This window comes from Amphibalanus amphitrite, unplaced genomic scaffold, assembly GCF_019059575.1.
Source record: "Amphibalanus amphitrite isolate SeventyFive unplaced genomic scaffold, NRLGWU_Aamphi_draft 002008F_arrow, whole genome shotgun sequence".
Classification (NCBI taxonomy): Eukaryota; Metazoa; Arthropoda; class Thecostraca; order Balanomorpha; family Balanidae; genus Amphibalanus; species Amphibalanus amphitrite.
In genome coordinates, this window is record NW_024883501.1 from 31637 (window position 1) to 50472 (window position 18836).

At 48.4% G+C, this 18836-nt stretch overlaps 1 protein-coding gene and 1 long non-coding RNA gene across 2 annotated transcripts; one reads left to right on the forward strand and one right to left on the reverse strand.

The window, feature by feature from the left end:
- Window positions 1–386: 386 nt before the first annotated feature.
- LOC122376077 lies at window positions 387–2579 on the reverse strand. Its single transcript, XM_043355751.1, has 2 exons — window positions 1912–2579; window positions 387–1072 (listed from the first exon to the last, which is right to left on the reverse strand). Exons 1-2 carry the CDS (start codon window positions 2264–2266, stop codon window positions 675–677), a joined length of 753 nt encoding a protein of 250 aa, XP_043211686.1. The 5' UTR covers window positions 2267–2579; the 3' UTR covers window positions 387–674.
- An 11148-nt stretch (window positions 2580–13727) lies between these two features.
- On the forward strand, window positions 13728–17898 carry LOC122376076. Its single transcript, XR_006255515.1, has 3 exons — window positions 13728–13742; window positions 17282–17322; window positions 17453–17898. It is a non-coding gene; the product is annotated as an uncharacterized LOC122376076 (long non-coding RNA).
- Window positions 17899–18836: the final 938 nt, after the last annotated feature.

The following is an 18836-nucleotide window of genomic DNA, read 5'->3' on the forward strand; positions in this document are numbered from 1 at the left end:
ATTTCCGTACCCACGACAGCCTGGGAGGGTCGGATACGACCCCCCCCCTGTTATCTCGAGAACCAATGGTCGTATCGAGCCCCGCGAGGCGGCGTTCGAAAGGTCTCTACGAGACCTTCCCAAAGCACTCTTAAGATTTTAAGATTGAAGTCAACTTTCGGGTCAAGGTCAGGTCAAAGGTCAAATTCAGGGGTTTTGCATGATATGGCTTACGGACAGCGGAATCGATAGCTGCTGCTCGAAACTCACCAAAAATGACCTCAAAGGCGTAGTGAAGGTACCATGTACTTACGTATAGGGGTCATACTAAGTGTTATAGCGTGAACTAAGCTCGGCACCACAGCACCACACTCCTCCGATCACCGGTCAGAACTGTATTCTCACTCGATCAGCTGACCCGACTCAACCCACACCGCACAGCTGGGCGCCCCGGGCTATAGGTCGAGCGAGCGCAAGCCCGCTCTCAGGGACGACGGATAGGGCGGCCAGTGGCGCACCCAGGCACGCCAGCCCAGAGGCTGTGTGACAATCTACCACATTCCTCCCCCCTAGTTAACAACTATTTTCTCGGTATCAGGTTATAGCGCGGTACCTGCGGCGCTGACACAGGCTCGCGACACTCAACACTCTCGCCACGCGACAATTGGACGTCACACTTCAATCGCGAGTTGAGCTCACCCCGTCCCTCCAACCCACGAGCCGGCCGCCCCACTGGGGAGGGAAACGAAGGCCTCTCCCGTTCCGGACATTCCGCTAGCGGTGGCGGAAGCGGCGTGGGAGTCGGCGGTGAAGGCGTCGGCGGTGAGGGCGTCGGCGGCGAAGGCGTCGCCTGCGACGTTGGAGTTGTCGGCAGCGACGTCGGCGGCGTTTGAGGAGGCCGCGGCGCCGCCGTCCAGTCCGTCGGCTGTCGGACGGCCTGGCTCCCGGCGACCGCTCTCGGGACCACCTGGTCCAGATGGCGCTGGAGGATTCGTCCGTCGTCCAGCCGGACCGTGAGCTTGAGTCCCGAGATGTTGATGCAGTGTCCGGGTAGCCAGCGTGTTGTCCTGCCGACGCCGGCCAGTCCCGACACCTGTGAAACGAGGACAGACATTCCTGGTAGTATGGTCCGCTGCTGTGCCTGTCTGTCATACCGCTCCTTTATCTTCCACTGCGAGCTGACAACACGATCCTGTAGACTGGGAAGCATACAGTCGAGACGAGTTCTCATGCGCCGCCCGGTCATTAGCTCTGCTGGCGTCACTCCGGTAGTGCTGTGGGGAGATGAACGGTAGGTGAACAGCACCCTTGCCAGCTTGGTGTGCAGCGTTCCATTCCCCTGTTTCCTCAGACCCTGCTTCACCGTCTGCACTGCCCGCTCAGCCAGACCGTTGCTTTTTGGAGACAACGGCGCAGTGCGCAGGTGTGTGATACCATTCTGAGTACAGAATGGTTGGAACGCTGGTGCCACAAAACACTGAGCATTGTCTGATACCAAGAACTTGGGAATTCCCCAGTATGCAAACGTTTTCCACAGCTCCTCCATAGTAACCTCGGTTGTTGCCCTAGTTGTTACATGTACGTCAATCCACTTGGTATATGCATCCACTACAATGAGCAGCATTTTCCCCTCCACTGGGCCACAGTAGTCAATGTGCACCCGCTCATATGGCCGGGACGGGAGGGACCACGGACTCAGTGGCGTGACGGGCGCTTGGTGGTGGTATTGTTGACAGGTCACACACGCCTTAACCATCTGGGTTATGTCAAAATCTAGGTTTGGCCACCACACGTACATTCTTGCAAACCCCTTGGTATGGCTCTCTCCCATATGACCGTCATGCAACATCTGTAGCACCCTCTCCCGCAACTTGACTGGAATGACGACTCGAGCTCCCCACAAGAGACATCCGTTCTGGATGCTGAGCTCACCTTGCTTCATGCGATATGCACTTAACTCCGGTGACTCGCCGCTCTTGTCCTCAGGCCAGCCGTCTCGGGTGTACTGCAGCACTCTGCTGAGGGTGGCGTCACGTTCAGTCGCCAGTCGAACCACAGCGGCGGTCACTGGCGAAGCGTCCATCATCTCCACCAGGTGCAGAGTCTCGCCGGGCTCTGGCAAGTCTCCAGCAGCTGTCGGAAGAGGCAAACGGCTGAGACCATCGCAATGTCCCTGTCTCGATCCTGGTACATACTCTAGCTTGTACTGATAGCCCGACAACAACATTGCCCATCGAGTCACTCGCGGTGAAGCCATCATGGACAGCGGCTTATTCTCCCCCAGCATGCCCAGGAGGGGCTTATGATCGGTCCGGATAACAAATTTCCGACCTGCCAACCAATGATGAAAGCGGCGGACCCCCAGAATCACCGCCAATCCTTCCCGGTCCGTCTGTGAATATCGTTTCTGCGTGTCTGTGAGCGATTTCGAGTAGAAGGCTACCGGCCTCTCTCCCAGGCGCTTGTCAACCACGCTCAAGACACACCCAACCCCGTAGGGAGAGGCATCACAAGACAGCACGATCGGTGCCGTCTCGTCAAAATGAGCCAGCACCTGCGTAGACTGCAGCAGGCTCTTCCCTGCCAGCCACGCGCTCTTCTGATCGGGTCCCCACTGCCAGGGTTCTCCCTTTTTGAGCAGGCAGTACAGTGGTGCCAGCACGGTGGACAGATTTCTCACAAACTTGGCATAATAATTGATCAACCCTAGCCAGGCCTGAAGCTCCTTCAAGTTTTTCGGAGCGGGTGCGTTTTTGATAGCACTGACCTTGTCGTCGGTCGAACTCACGCCGTCTGCGCTGATGCGGTGTCCCAGGTAGGTGATAGATGACACTCCAAACTTGCACTTCTTCTTTTGCAGGCGCAGGTTGGCCGCCACCAGCCGCTGTAGCACCACCTCCAGCGAGTTCTGGTGGTCCTGTGGGGTTTTTCCAGAGATCATGACATCATCCAGGAACACTCCCACCCCTGGTATTCCAGCCAAGAGATTTTCCATGTAACGCTGAAAGATGGCCGGAGCACTTGCGTACCCATATCCCAGTCTGGTTGGCACCAACAAGCCCTTGTGTGTGTGTTTATGGCCAAATATTTGCGACTCTTCTCCTCTAATGGCAGATGATTGTACGCATTTTTCAAATCTATCTGACTGTACACTGTCGCACCTTGCAGTTTACTGAACATCTCGTCTACTTTTGGCAGAGGATACTTTTCTAACGGCGTGACCTTGTTTACTGTGAGACGATAGTCTGCTGCGATTCTGATCTCACCTGAGGCCTTCTGGCAGGTCACGATGGGCGTCGCCCAGTCGTTCCACTTGACCGGCACCAACAAACCCTCCTTGATCTGCCGCTCCAACTCGGCGTCCACCTTCTCCCGGTAGGCGAGTGGCACCGTCCGAGGCTTGTAGAAGATGGGCTTCACGGCTGGATCCACTGGAATGTTGAGCTCTACATCCCTCGCACAGCCCAGATCGTCCTTTAATAGCTCGGAGTATTTTTCGAGCAGTGTTCCCATGGCTGGACTCAGAGTCATCGCAAAAATATTGTGCCAGTCCAACTTGATCTCTCCCAACCAGTTACGGCCTAGTAACATCGGACCGTTACTCTCCACCACAGTCAATGGCAATCGATGACTGACACCCTGATACAGCACGTTCACCCACGCCTCACCTCGGACTGAGAGCTTCTCACCGGAGAACGTGCGAAGCAGACGGCTGCTCGGCTGCAGCAGCCTGTCTCCGTCCGGCCAGAGCTCCTTGAAGCGGCGGTACGTGCAGACGGAGACGGCGGCGCCGGTGTCCAGCTCCATCTGCACCGACTGACCGTTGATGCTGACGTCGACCTTGATAGGAGGCTTCACCGGACTCGGCCGCTCCTCTGCACATGTGAACAGATCGCTAACCAGAGCGTCAACCTCACCAGTCTCTACTTCCATCTCCAGTCCACCCTCGGCATCCTCCTGTGACTCAGACTCGGGTAACATCCCCACACTGTTCACCGTGCCAGCTCGGTGGGCTGCACTGGTGTGTCCATAACGAAAACATTGAAAGCATCTCTTTCGGCGAAAATAACAGTCCTCTTCCGCATGCCGGTTACTCAAACACCTCCAGCACTTATCTTTCCCGCCCTCCAAGGCCTTACTTGTGTGATGTGTCATGCCAGCCTGCTGAGCTGGGCCCCTTGGAGCTCGCTGCGGTGTCGCTGGCCCCGCTGCGGTCGGCCGGCTCCGCTGCTGTGACCGAATCTGCTGCACCTCTTGTCGCGGCGGATCGGCCGCCTCCGCTCCCGACAGCTCCTGCAGATTCCGACCGGCTGTCTCCATGGCTACCGCCATCTCTGTCGCTTTCTTCAGAGACAACTCGGGTTCTGACAACAGCCTGAACTGGATCAAGTCAGACTTCACACCACATACGAGTCGGTCACGAATCATCTCTTCTAGAAATGTACCGAACTGACAATCACCAGCGAACTGTCTGAGACGAGCGATATACGTTTGTATCGATTCTCCTGGTAGACGGTAGCATGAAAAAATCGAAACCGTGCGACGGTTACCGACGGCTTGGGGTGATAATGGGTCGTTAATTTCTCCACAATCAGCTGATACGTTGAACTCGCCGGTTTAACAGGGGATAGCAGCGATCGTACGATACCGTATGCCTTGGATCCGATGTTGCAGAGCAGAGTCGAACGTTTCTTGGCCTCGTCTGTGATATCATTTGCCACAAAATACTCTTCCATACGTTCGACATATTCTTCCCAGTTCTCTTCCTCCACATTAAATGGCTCTACTCTGCCCACCGGCTTTTCAATTTCTTCTGTTCAAATACCTCGTCGCCAATGTTATAGCGTGAACTAAGCTCGGCACCACAGCACCACACTCCTCCGATCACCGGTCAGAACTGTATTCTCACTCGATCAGCTGACCCGACTCAACCCACACCGCACAGCTGGGCGCCCCGGGCTATAGGTCGAGCGAGCGCAAGCCCGCTCTCAGGGACGACGGATAGGGCGGCCAGTGGCGCACCCAGGCACGCCAGCCCAGAGGCTGTGTGACAATCTACCACACTAAGTACGGGTCAAGGTCAAGTCAGGTCACGAAAGGTCACGGTTTTCACTTTCTGCTACATGGGCGTGCGACACATGTTTTATGGCTTATTTTTCACGCCGAATCCGATGGTAATGGTTATATGTGATCCCAAGTCACTGTGCTGGTGATAAGTGTGCATTGAAAGCATAAAAAAATCGTTTATACCATACATAACTAAACGAGGGCTAAGAAAAAAAGTCAATTTTTCAACTTTTTATTTTTGACATAAAAATGCACATTTCTAGACGAGCTTTGTCCCAGGAATCTAGTGGTGCCATTTGTTTTCACATGCGATGTTCAGAAATGCCTGTAATTCACGAAAATGCTTATGACGTCACCCTGCCCTATGCATGTTGGAGCTATTTTTTACAATTTGGGGGTCAAAAATCAAGATAGAAAGTTGAAATTTGGGACATCCAATTTTCTAATAGAGCTCTACAACATATATTCCGGTTTTTTGGAAAATCCCAAAATTTTGGATTTTATTAGCTGTTTTCCAAAAATATAGTTTTTTGAATTTTTAGGGGTGAAAAACGCATTTTATGGAAAATCTGAGATAGTCATTTTGAAGAACTCGTTGAGTTGCGTCTTTTCATGTCCTTAATTCGCAATTTGTTTTAAACTCTGATTTTTGGCGATTTTTTAAACATTTACCACTTTTTGACTAAAAACGCCATGTAGTTACATCACTAAAATCGATATATCTCAAAAAAAAATTGGATTTTTTTTTCAAAATTGCACAGGAGACGTCAAATTGATAGGGAAGAAGGTATGCCAAGTTTCAAGTAGATAACGAGAGTGGTTCATGAGTTATTCAAGAAAAACGGAGGGGGGGGGTCGGATCCGACCCCCCCCCCAGGCGGTCGCGGGTTAACAGCAAGATGGTTGAGATGGGTGATGGAAGAGATCAGTGACACACCGAACAGAGTGAAAGGTCCTCAGAAGATGGCTAATCGTGGCCAATACGAGCACTGAGAAGTACATTTCACTTTGTTTTCAGTAACGAAAATAAGGCGGTATCCAATAACCCAGACCTATTGTGAAGATTCCAGCGATCCGCACTGGTTCCCAGGCTAGGAGAGCTCAGACCCGCCCCCACTCCACTTGTTTTGCTGTGTTGTGCGCTTTACGCTGACTCGTCTCTTATCTGGTGAATTACAATACAACAGGGATCGTTACCGACGATCTCACAGAGGCAGCGCAGCTGGTAAGTCACCAACTGGAGCCGAGAACGGCCGGCGCCGTTTGATGGGCCAACTTCAGGACTCCCCGGCGACTCAGGTGCCGCCTCAGGGCCACACTGGGAGCCATAATTCTCACCAACCTGGTGGGCCAATCTATATCGGGGCGGCCGCGGCCGGGCGGCGCGGCCAGAGGTCGTCACGGACTCCGATCAGGCGCGGAGCGCTCGGGTCAACGGACATTTTATGCACCACGGCTGATGTAGCAGCACAGGTAATCATCCCAGGATGACTTCTGGAGACATGTTGACATTCAATTACGAGACTAATACAAACAGTGGTGAAATAATCAGCTGTTGGGTTATCCAACATTTCAAGTCGAGATGAGTCCGAAATGCTTTATGATGATTAGTTATTTTGCTCATAAAACATAAAACAACTGTAAATGCACGTCTTGAAATGTGCAAGGGATATGCCATTTACGTAGAAGTGCAGCGTATTCAATACCTATTTTTGCCTGTATGAACGCTTAAACGAAATTATTCATTACTAACAATTGTTGTGACGTTAAAACTTCAATCTCAGTTGTTCTTGAGTTCCGACTGTGGCTACTATCTTTGGAGAGCTAATTTGTCTAGGGATGTAAGTACCAGCATTCAGCAGCTTTTCCGGTGACCGGCGCCGCGGGTCTTGCGTCAGCGCCTCGCTGAACGAACAGATTGCCGACCACTTTACGCTTTACAAATTTATATGTATGGTTGTAAAGCCTTCAGACACATCCAATTGGTTGGTAAATTATGAGCGGAGTTTTCAAGGCAATGTAAATAGCATCGCTACTCGCAAAATATTGTAGATATTGTAGAAAATGAAGCCAGGCTAATTTATCTCACACACAGGATGGGCACATTTCGCCTTTCTTCGCCACGCTTCAGAAATCAGAGTGCTAGTGTCCGTAACGATATCCGATAATTTTGCAATAATGCTTTGTGCGCCGTCGCTGTTTTAGAGAAACAGGTTCAGGTTGTTTTGACATGTAGCGGGAGACAGTACATGTAGTAGCTTGTATAGCTTGGCCTACAAAGTAGGCACAAGGTCCCGTGCTGTTTCTCTCGAAGGGTTCCGTCGTGATACGACTGGGAGTCTTATCAGCATATTGAGCTCTCGACTGAAGGTGAGCTTGGGTAATGGGTGAAATCAGCTAAGGGTACAATTGATGGGTGTAACTTTGTCCAGATGTCAATGAAAATTGATCATAAAATTCAACCCGCACCTTTTCATATAAGTCGTTTTTCGCTCTTTGACGCTATTTGTTATGCTGGGAATGATGAAAAGAACGGCTGGGATTTTTCGTATCGGTAAACTAGTCATGTCATTTTGCGACCTTTTTAGTATAAGTCCATGGAAAAAATGTGCTGCGCCTCTTTCAGACGGAAGCTATGCTCAACATTCAAATACAATATAAATACATACATACCAAAGCAACGAAAGGGCCTTGAATGCGGTCAGCTCAACCAGCTGAACAATACAATTCAATCAATATGCAACATTACCTGTTAGTGTTGTGGTCAAGATATGGCCTTGAACGTTTATAAGATTTCTAAGGTGGCTTTTTTAGCTCACTCCACACGCATTGACGTAAGAAATATACGGTTAAAATAAATGCTGCACACGAACCTTGCTCCTAAACTTATTTCTTAAAAAAATTAACAAAGGTCATCTTTACGGTCTTTGTCCTTCGGAGCCCTCTTGTTCTTAAACCGCGCACTGGTGGGGGGGGGGGCTATTTCCTCTCCCCTCTAGACTTTTCGATTTATCTCCAGAACCGCTGCGCCGGTCGTCACCAAACTTTCCGTACACTCCCGGGCATCAATTTTACACATTGTGACCAAACATTTTTCTAAAGGCTATAATAGGTGGGCCGGAAATGATGTAAGAGTGACGTAATGTTCTGCCATTTTCGACCCAAAAAAGGTTTCGCGGCAAGAGCTGTCAGGCCCATAGCTTTGAAGATACAGAAGGATGATAAGTACATAAAAGCTGTAGAATAGACAGAGCCACAAAACTGCTATCTCGGATTTCTGAAATTCTTGAGTCTTTGCCCTCAAATATCAATTTTTTTTTATATATTAGCCAAAAAATCCAAAAAGTTTTCTTGAATTTCGAAAAACCGGAATACGTATGATAGTACCAACCATGTTCTATCCACATAACGAATTTCAGATCGATATCTCTTTTTTAGCAAGTTATAGCGAAAAAACTGTTCAAGAAGGATGACGTGAAATTTTCAAACTCAATGTTTGGCAATTCTAGACCACGTAGCGCAAAACAAAGGCTATCCATTAGACTCGCCATGACGAGCTTCATCGAATCGACACCCATTTTATGCAAAAAATATCAACTTTGAAATTTGATTTTTTTTTGACCTGACATTGACCTGACCTCCACCAGAAAGGGATTTGAACCGTGTTTGATGGTCATATACCGGGTGGCCCAGAAAAAACGTTCCGAACTTTAGAGGCCTGTATATCAAATACGAGTACAAATAGCGACCCAAAATTTTCATCAAGTTTGCGTCATTTCTTTGCGCATTTGTGTGCCAAATTATAACACTATACCATCATTTTCAAGCTGGCAATCTTGAGTTGAATTAAGCAAGACCTTTTTGCTTTTTTTGCCGATGTGAAACGATAGTGATGATTGGGTTAGACGTCCCATGTTATAAAAAAGAATAAAAAATAGAGCACGTGAATGAAACCAACACGTATGTTCTTATTTTAAATATTTTTGTCTCACTTATGTGCCAAATATTCAAATACTGAGCCAAAATGGTGCTCATGGATGTCATTCGTTTCAACACCAAATCATGTTTCGAGCAGGAGTGGCACGATGCATGGATTACTGCTGATTTCCCTCCTTTCAGTAGATCAAACAGTAAATCGACCGGATAAGGAAAACAAACTAAAGCAGACTGGTTCCTGTGCCAGAAGACCACAGAATAGCTTATGAAAAACAACATTGCCAGCAGATGCCAAAACAATATGGTTGAAAAGCTATACCTTTTCCCAGGAATGTCAGCCCTAGGAAAGCATTTGAGCCACAAGATGGTTAGAAAACTGGAAACTTCTTCCGATGCCGCTGGCACAGAGCCATCGTGGTTGCCTGAGGGAATGTGTCATCCTGAGACCCGAACCATCAATGAGACTAGCTGCCAGTAGAAGTCATGGCTCTAGGCCGCGGTGCCGCGGGGTGAAAGTGACCCGTTCACTCACATTTTTTAGTAAACATCGGAGCAAAAAAGTAATTTTTACATGGCATGCTTGAAACACGAACCGTTTAAAAAGTTATTTACCGAACACCATGAAAATCACACCATTTACTGAAAATGCGTGCCGCATTGACTATTCGAAGTTTCAATGTTGTATCTTTATCACTTTCTGAGAAATATTGATTTAAAGTTGGGAACGTTTTTTCTGGGCCACCCGGTATTCCACCATTGAGTTGGAAATGAAAAATTGGCCATAAATCATGCATCACACAGCCCTAGTAAAATAGGGTTAATGTGCTGACACTTGGTGACCTGACCTGTGACCTAACCTGGTATTATCAGTGACCTCTAATAGCAGCATATGTACTAGGCAACTGACGTCCTATCGCTGATTTTGGATAGAATGTGCTTTACTCGATGTTATAGCGCATTCCCTAGAAGACCCGTGAACGGCAAAACATTTTATTTTTGACCTGACCTGTGACGTCATCGGTGACCCCGAGGTTAATGAAATGAGAATTATCGCGACAAATTTGACAGTGCTTTCGAACGCCGTTTGAATTTTGCGGATCCGTCCAGTAGTTTCGGAGATACGGGGGGGGGGCAAAAATAGCCCCCCCCCCCCACCAGGTCGCGTTATAAACAGACCCCACCAGGGCGCGGTTTAACAGTATGTGCCTTTTATAATGAGGACACTACACAGTACAAGGCCATGGTGCAAGGATGGCTACCTACTACTAATCAATCATGACATTTGCAATTGATGTAAGCCGAATCCTGTAGGATTTGTGTTTTCCATAATCCGAATGACAGCATTCGATATCGCTCTGACGCTTGCTTGATAAGTCAAACTAAATTTAACCTGCCTTTGAAACCCCCTCAATCACGCGACAGCTCAGTTGATATTCCAGAAAAGCAGCGATAATTATGGGGCACTTTGTCCCTCTTGCATCCATAATTATATCTTCCGCATCCAATAACTTAAAGCAATCTCAGTCTTTCGGTGCGGTGAATGTCATTTTAAAATCACGTTTGGTTGGAAAATAGCCCACGGCTTATATTTACTACTCTCTCGAGTGATGTCGGCTAATTATAACTCAGCTCTGGCGCCAGTGACTGCAGTAGGTGTTTAACCCTCGCCCGTATAGGGGGTCGAACGGACCCCCCTCCCCTTGGTTTTTTCGCAAATAACTCGAGTAAAAAGCGGCTGATGGCGACAAAACTTTCGGTACCTCGAATTAACCAATTTTACACCTACCCGTAAAATTTCAATAGCAACCATTTGAACCATTACGAAGTAGTTTTGGTGCCTTCGTAAAATGTTACGAAGCTGTCAGAGGCGGTTGACACCTACTACGAATCTTTGACGACGCTTCTCGGTGAATGGCGCCGAGTGACCGACTTGTCCACCGAACCGTTGCGTCAGCTTTGTGTAGCCCTAGCAAACATAGCGATTCGTTGGCAGTCGTGTGGAGGCAGAGTTTATTGTTGGACCCTACTGAGACTCGCACAAGCTGTGGGTGCGAGACCTTACCGGGTCCCGAGAGTTGTGTGTGCTTTCCCTTACAGAGAAAGCAAAGCACACAGAAGGGTGGGCGAGAGACGGGTGGACACATGTGGACAGGCGGGCAGACGGGTTTGAATTCGATGCAGGGAAACGAGCCTGTTCAGTTCAACGAAATGGCCTGGATAACGGTTTATAGAAGAAACGAAAATGTTAAAGTTACCGTGCAGTCGGCAGCGCCGTGTTGAATGAAGCACATTTAAATAGAAATGGGAATCTAATTGTTTACATATAATTTTTGCTCTGCAACAGTGAGCGAGCGACACAGCGATTAACATCAACGATTAACTTATATCGGCAATCGCTCACCTTTTTGACAAGCAGTCTTCTGTACGGGCTAGCCAAAGACTCTTAAATTGGTAACTCCTTGAATTTACTATAAAAAAACTTTCATCACCTGATCATTGTCTTTTTAGTTTTTACAGCCGTTTGCTCAAATAAAAACGGCCGGTCAAATTGATTCTTTTCTACTCATCTTGCGCCAAGTGATGTTTATGTTTTGTGCTGGTTGAAGATTTTGGTTTGACTAAAATCTGTATTCTCCATCTTGCCTTGTCGTTCTCTCCCACCCAAATCCTTATTGTCCCGGCTGAGCTTCGTCTGTGCTATTTCAGGAGTGTCACGCTTATGCTAATGAGAACATAACTTTTAATTGTGGCGTTGGATTTGTAGCCTGACGCTAAAGTGACCCAAAAATGGTTGCGTTAAGCGTGGTCGTTTGTGATTGAGTCCATAGAGTCCCGAGCTGTTCGATTGGCAAGAACCTCAGCGAGCGATGCCTCTCAAATGTTCTCCGGTTGCGAAAGCTAAACTCGGTCACCCAAACAGTTCGATTAGAGGAGGCTTGGGATTCAATTCCAGTGAAGGTGACAAAGTTAGCAAGTAGCTAAAAGGAAAGGCGGTGCGGAGCGAAGTAGAAGGAAGGAGAAAGAAAGAAAGAAAGAGACTGAGAGAGAGAGAGAGAGAGAGAGAGAGAGAGGGGGGAGAGAGAGAGGACATTAATGGAAAAGGAAAAGAAGGAAAGAAAAGAAAAGAAAAGCGGAAAAGAAAGCGCGAGAAACCGACGACAAAGTTATTTGCACCGCACATTGTGAATGTAATGCTTAGACAAACATTACTTCTTAGACAAAAACTTATCAGAAATATTGATAAACAATACCGCCAGTGTAAACTGAAAAGCACCAACGTGGTATGCAATTTCGACTGATATGCCTATGCAATATGCATCCCATCCTACTTGTTTCACACTGCACTCTGTTTCGTCCTTTTCTGCCCTGTTTTACCCCGTGCTGGTCTGTTTGCCCTGGTCCAGCCTATTTGTCCCAATTTGGCCCCAGTTTGCCCTTTTCTGGTCTTGTTCGTCCTGTGCTGGCCTGCTTTGAACTGTGCCGCACTATTCCACCATGTTATGACCATGTTTTGACCTATTCTGACCCCAATTTTCGTCCTGTTTCGCCCCGTTACGACCCTGTGTTACCGATTACTGGCCCGTTTTGCCCCGCGACGGCCTGTGTCGCCCTGTCCCGGCGTATTCTAACCTGTTTCGCTCTCTTTCGCTCTGTTTTGGTCTGTATCTTTCTGGTCTGTTGTGGACTGTTCCGACCCCGTTTCGCCCTCTTTCGCTCTGTTCTGGTCTGTTGCGCCCTGCTCCGATTTCGCTTCACCGCGTGCCGACCTGTTTTGTCCTGTATCGCAACGTACCGGCCTGCATAGTCCTGTGCCGCTGTGTTGCCCTTTGCCGACCTGTTCTGCCTTGCCTCGCCCTGTTCCGACCCTGTTTCGACCTGTTCCGACCCTGTCTCGACTTGTTTCGCCCTGTGCCGGCCTGTGATGGCCGTGCCGGACCACCGCCGCCGGTTGTGACGGACCACCGCCGCCGGTTGTGACGGACCACCGCCTGTGTCGGTTGTGACGGGCCGGCCTGTGTCGGCTGTGACGGACCACCGCCCCCGGTTGTGACGGGCCGCCATCTGATATCGATTCGGACGGACGTTTCCGGTCCATTTGTCGCGCTGCTCGGCGTCGGCGGCCTCCCACGTCCCGCGCCGGACCGACCCGGGCCGGGCCGACCCGGGCCGGGCTGGGCCGGGCCGACTGAGGAGGGCCCAGGCACAGCGGCCCGGTCAGAACCGCTCCGATATTGAGGACTGGCCGAACTGCGGCTCTGACCGGGTCAGATCTGCGCCGCACATGGCCACATTTCTGGTAAATTATTTATTGTTTCATCCTAGAGTCATTAAGTGTCTTCCGTTTACCCTTATATTAGGTATCGTCCATAGCGACATCGTTACTCGTTGTCAATATCCGGAATAGTTTGTAATGTGTGCTGGCACATTTCGAGACAGGGAGTTTTGTAATGGGCTTCCAAATAACAATATATAGGTGCTCTGTCTCCTCTTCAGTGCAAAATGTTCTCTTCGTTTTAAGCCACTCGAATATTTTCGGCAAATAAGAGTATTCGCTCCAGTTTTTACCGGAACACTCCCTATATAATTATTTCATTGTTGGACTCGCATAGCGCAGCAGCCGTCTGAAATGACTGAGAATTTCGACAGTTCCGTTCACGGCGTCTCGGTCGGTTCCATTTGTCAACCGTCTCTGCGGCGCCCACACAGCGGAACACCACCATGCATCAGACACAACAGCCGCGGGTAAAAACCTCATTTGTGTAAGCGATTTGTCGAGGCTGGCATCCCATGCTAGAGTTCCTATAAAGTATCAGCGCTCTGTGTTGCCGATCTGTTGATCCGCTGGGTGAATAGTGAGTAGTTTACCCATTAGACATGGGTGGAGGCATTTGGTTTGCTTAGCTGATTTTTTATGATTTATTATTTCTGGTGAGGCAAGTGTTAAGGGGAACTCTCAAGCAGTTCCAAACAGCCATGAAACGACAAATACACCTGCCTTGACCGGGGATCGAACTCAGAGGCTGGGTCCCTGAACACATCGGTGATTAATCCTCTGCACTGGTAGAGCAGTACTTAGTAGAGCCGGGCCGGCCCAGCACTCGGCGGAATGATAGAGCTCCGGGTGTGGGTTGAACACAGCACTGCTGGAGAGGCTACTGCGGCTAAAAATGGACACCCTTGACAGGCCGACAACGCTATATAGCGCGCCTAGTTCTCGCATATTCTGAGCAAAGGTCAGCTTGTCACGCAAGCTGCGGTCGGTCGCCGAACTGTGGCCGAACTCAGGTCTGTGCGCCTGCCGGCTGGATTCCTGGATGTGCTTCGGTAAATGCCACTGACTATGTCAAACAGCTTGTTTATTGAGGAGTACGTCCGTAACTTAACATGCAGCATTGCAGCATTTACAGGTATGCAAGGTGTTTGATTGTGCTCAAAATGTTGTTTTTAATATTGGTTCAAGTTTGAATGGGAAAACATTTCTTTTGCTTTCCAGAATTGATGATTTTAAGTTGATAATGAAAAGTGCTGATGGAGCCGGGCATGAAATGGAAAGGTGAATTATTCCATTACAACGAATGTTAACATAGGACCATGGCTACATGCGACGAAGTGAAAACAAAAAGCAATGAAACGAAGAGACTAGCCTTCTATCGGCTAGTCGGGAAGATGCATAACGTTTATGTTTACTTGAGCAGCATAAGTTTCGCTGAAAACGGATGAATTTGAAGCGCGATAATATTTCCAAAGCATTTAAAGCAGGGGTCGGCAAATGGTGGGGCATGCCCCCTTTGGGGGTAATGGCGCCCTTCGGCGGGGGGTAATGAGGGCCTCTGAGAAAGACTCATCTTTTTTAGAATTAATGGCTCCCTTGATGGGACAAACATCGCAACTATTGTGCCCCAGGATTCAAAGATTAGTCGAGGTCAAACGCACAAAGCATGAACTGATTAGCTGGCGCATGCCAATTTTCATGTAGCTGCTCACCATTCCGTACAGTCGTGGAAAGTAACTGTCATGTACTAGCCGGCGCTCGTCTATTGGCGTTTTCACAGTCACTAACGCAAGGGAGAGGAGTCGTCCATTGCACCCTGACCTGAGCATCTCGGTCTCTGAGCTGGAGCTTTGCAGAAAATTGAGCGTGTTGCTCGTGAAGATAAGCAGCCGCTGCTACCCAATTTAAGGGTCGTTGGTCATTGGGTGACCTAATATAGGTCAATAACAACTGCCGAGTTAATCGGGTCCTGCTGTAACTTCTTGAGGTGAGATTTTGTGGCCTACCATGATCTCAAGAAAGATCTCACAAATCAACGGTTATTCGGGTTAAGGTCATGCCATTTTCAGGACAGATAAAAATGATCGGCTCGATGGTACAGTTTTTTTTTTCGTGATCCGACCCTTTTAATGTGATCTATTCTCGAAAAATACCCGCTGCACCTACACGTATGGGGGTTAACCCGCGCCCCGCTGGGGCTCCTGGATTTCCACGCCCTGCTGGAGATGGAGGTTGAACACCCCCTATTAACTTGGCTCCTGGGTCACTAGCGAAACGCCGTAGTCGGCGATCGAAAGAGCATAAGAAATGATGAAGAAAAACTATGGTAACCTTTTAGGTCAAATCAAAGGTCAGGTCACCAGAGGTCATCGAACGTAAAATTTCGCCAATTTCCAGGTCAACCTTTGACAATTTTCGATAAACTGGCCTATAGCTCAGGAAAGGATAGAGCTACAGCGCTGCGGAAAAACGCATTCGATAGCTCTCTTAACGTTTTTTCTGATGCCTGCCCTCAGATTCAACCGAAGATGGTTTAGCCTGCAGGAGACAAAAACTGCCAAAATTGAAAATGTACGTTGCTTGCTGATAGTTGTTCTTAAATAACTTTTCACTCAAAACTTGCAAGAGCTCACTTTTAGCAGCATCGTGATCCTCCCGTCGAGAAGCATCGAAGGTTTTGTTGCACATCAGTCGATCCGTATCGTCGAGCTGAACACATCTAAGGCATTTTCATCGCTCTGAGATGCCTTTATCAAAGTTATTAGCGAATAGCTGTTAGATACCATTCATGACCTGAAATGACCTCAGGGACATAGAGTGGGGTTACGGGTGCAATTTTCCGGTTCAGCGGTCATGTTTACTAGTGTCACAGTGTTAGGAATGACACTGGTCCAAAGGAGGCGCCTTTCAATTTTCTACCATTGGCTTTGCGCCCTCTCCCATTGATAATGGGAGAGGGCGTGAAATTGACCTGAACTTTGGTCACCGACATCAAATCTCCGAGATACAAATTTTGTACATGTTATTGCCTTTATCAATTCCTGAAAGCTTGAAAGAGATCTGTCACTCAATGCAGCTAAAGCAGGCGTTGCAGTCTTTACTGAGGTGAGATGAGGTCACTTGAAGTGATCTGGTGACCTGACCTTGAGTGACTCTGGTCTGAAATATTCACAACATGTGCAGAAACGATGTATGATAAAATGTTCCAAAATGGTGGCGCTCCGTGCCAACGTTTTTGAGATATTTGCGAGAACCGCAGGGGAGGGGGCCTGCGGTTTCTCGCAGATATGGTACCCAAAGAGTCACGGAAAAGTATGGAATTTCAGTAACCTTGGTTGTATCACCAATGGGGTCTGGTAGGTGGGGGTAATGGCCCTGCCTGGCGCCAAAAAAGGGGGCACGACCCCGGAGGACCTGCCGACCACTGATTTAAAGTGACCATCCCACCTTAACACCAGTTTTGAGTTGTGATAGCCAACTTGGGGTCCCTAGCTTGCAATTACCGATTTGGGCACTCACAACATCGAGTAATGCTTCAATTTGGAGATATTTAATTTCGAGTTCTGCAGTTTTCGGATTCCAAGGGGGCTAATGCATTTGAATGCCCCCTTAAACTTTGTGTCATCAGCGCATATCTAGTAAATTTTAAATCTTATATACTAAAAACCTTGGTAAAAGACAATTGTTGCTGTGATGGTATATACTGTCTTGCGCGCAACATCTGTCGCACTTTTAAGGTACCAAATGATTGCTTCCAAATGACGTCATATGAACAGCGGAGGCCTTAAAAAATAAACAACAATTAAAGCATATCTAAAAAGGAGAATATTTTTCGGTGAAATTTAGTAGATTTTCACTTTTGCTCTTTTTGAACCACGGTACATCAGTTTTATACCAGTGGGAGGCATTGATAACATTGATAACTTCATAAGCCAGTCTAAACTGGTATTGGATTCCAGGAGTTTGCGGACAATAACTTTTACACATGCTCGTTGGGCTGATTCTAATCTTGGTCTCCGTTTCCAGATAGCGAGGACGTCTAACTCGAGCAGCCTTTTTTGTCGTCGGTAAGATATAGCCATCAACTTACGAAAGTTTTACGTCGCTGCAGTCATAATGAATAACGATGCTGCGCATGGTGCAATCTCACCCAGACAGACTAAACGGAGCTAATTCGCAATGTTGCGGTATTCTCAGAATGGTGGCGTTGTTCACCAACTCCGGTAAGCGCCCCAGTGGAAGCCGTCTGAGGCCTATCCGGGAGCCAGTGCCTGCGGACGCCGCTGCCTGACCTTCAGCGTGGGCCCACTACCGCCACCGGCGCCGGCCCGGGCTCGCACCGACTGCAGCTCCGGCCCGAGCGACCACCTCCAATGAATGAATGGGACGGGTGGCAGCTATTTCCAGCCCGGCGCGGTGCCACCGGCCGCGCCCGGCTCTGGTGGCCAGGTATTGCAGTTCCACCGTGATGGTTTGCTCAGTGAGCTGACCCGGAACTGAGCAGGACGACTGGGCCCGAGTGGGGGCGCGAAATTAATTATATGTAATCCCGGAGGGTTAGATAATTGTGGTCTTATTCTGTGGAGGTAATGATCAACCAACATCAACGCCATGTCAATAAAACTGAGACTTGAATTTTTTAACACAAGCTTGTCATCTCTTGGACCAAATGAAAAATAGGAAATACCTGGAACATCAAATGACGTCGTTTTATCTAAACGTGCATGTTAGGACGATAAAAAAGCTTGTGCTGGGCTGGACAAAATATTATAGGCATAACGTGTATAGTCCTTTATAGTTACATCATTTTTCAACTAAGTTTTGAGTTTGGCCCCGCGTGAGCTAACATTATATATGCATTGAATACATCTCTTCATTGTAGCGGCTTCTTGAATAACATAATGGGTCGAGAAGGAATGAAATGTAGTACCCATTTCCAGCGAACACTTCTGGGTGTTCCACTGATGCGGTGATCTATTCACAGCGCCCGGTACTCCGCCACCTTCAGGACATGTTGCAATGTATAAATGTACATCAACAAGATGTAATTTCCGGTAACACCAGTTCAGCATTTGAAAGTGGCCGAGTGAATTATGAAATGGACCGCAAATGACACACCATTTCTGTGTAGGCGACGTGAGCTACACAGCCACCTCGACCGGTCTGTCGGAAATCCTGTTTTCCAGCGAGGCCGGATCCGTGGCCAAGCTGAGACTTTGGCTCAGCAGTGGGGGTAGTCGGGATCCGTGATGTATTCGGTGAACAGGGGCGGCTCCCGTGGGTACCTGGCACCATCGGAGCCGATGCCGTCTAGCAGCTTATGTAGGTCCTTCTGGAGTGGCCCCTGCTCGGCGTATTCGTATTAAGTGGCTAGGATTACCTTGCTGTTCCAATTCAGGACACTAGCATCAAGTATTACACTATTGGTCGTCTTCACTGTCCTCAGTGATCTTAACTCTTAACCACTTGTCTATTTTAGCACCTTTCGAGGCGTTGCCCCGTAAGCACTAAGCAGGAATGGAGAAGCTTCGTCGAGAAGTGAGAAGATATTAGTTTAATACTTTTTTTAGAATACCTATAC

Bases quoted from the DNA above. Each gene is read 5' to 3' on its own strand.
- LOC122376077 (XM_043355751.1), bottom strand. From the start codon at position 2,266: ATGCTGGGGGAGAATAAGCCGCTGTCCATGATGGCTTCACCGCGAGTG. The intron at 1,073-1,911 runs GTGAGCTCAGCA...CTCGTTTCACAG, and splicing joins TGCATATCGCATGAAGCAAG to GTGTCGGGACTGGCCGGCGT.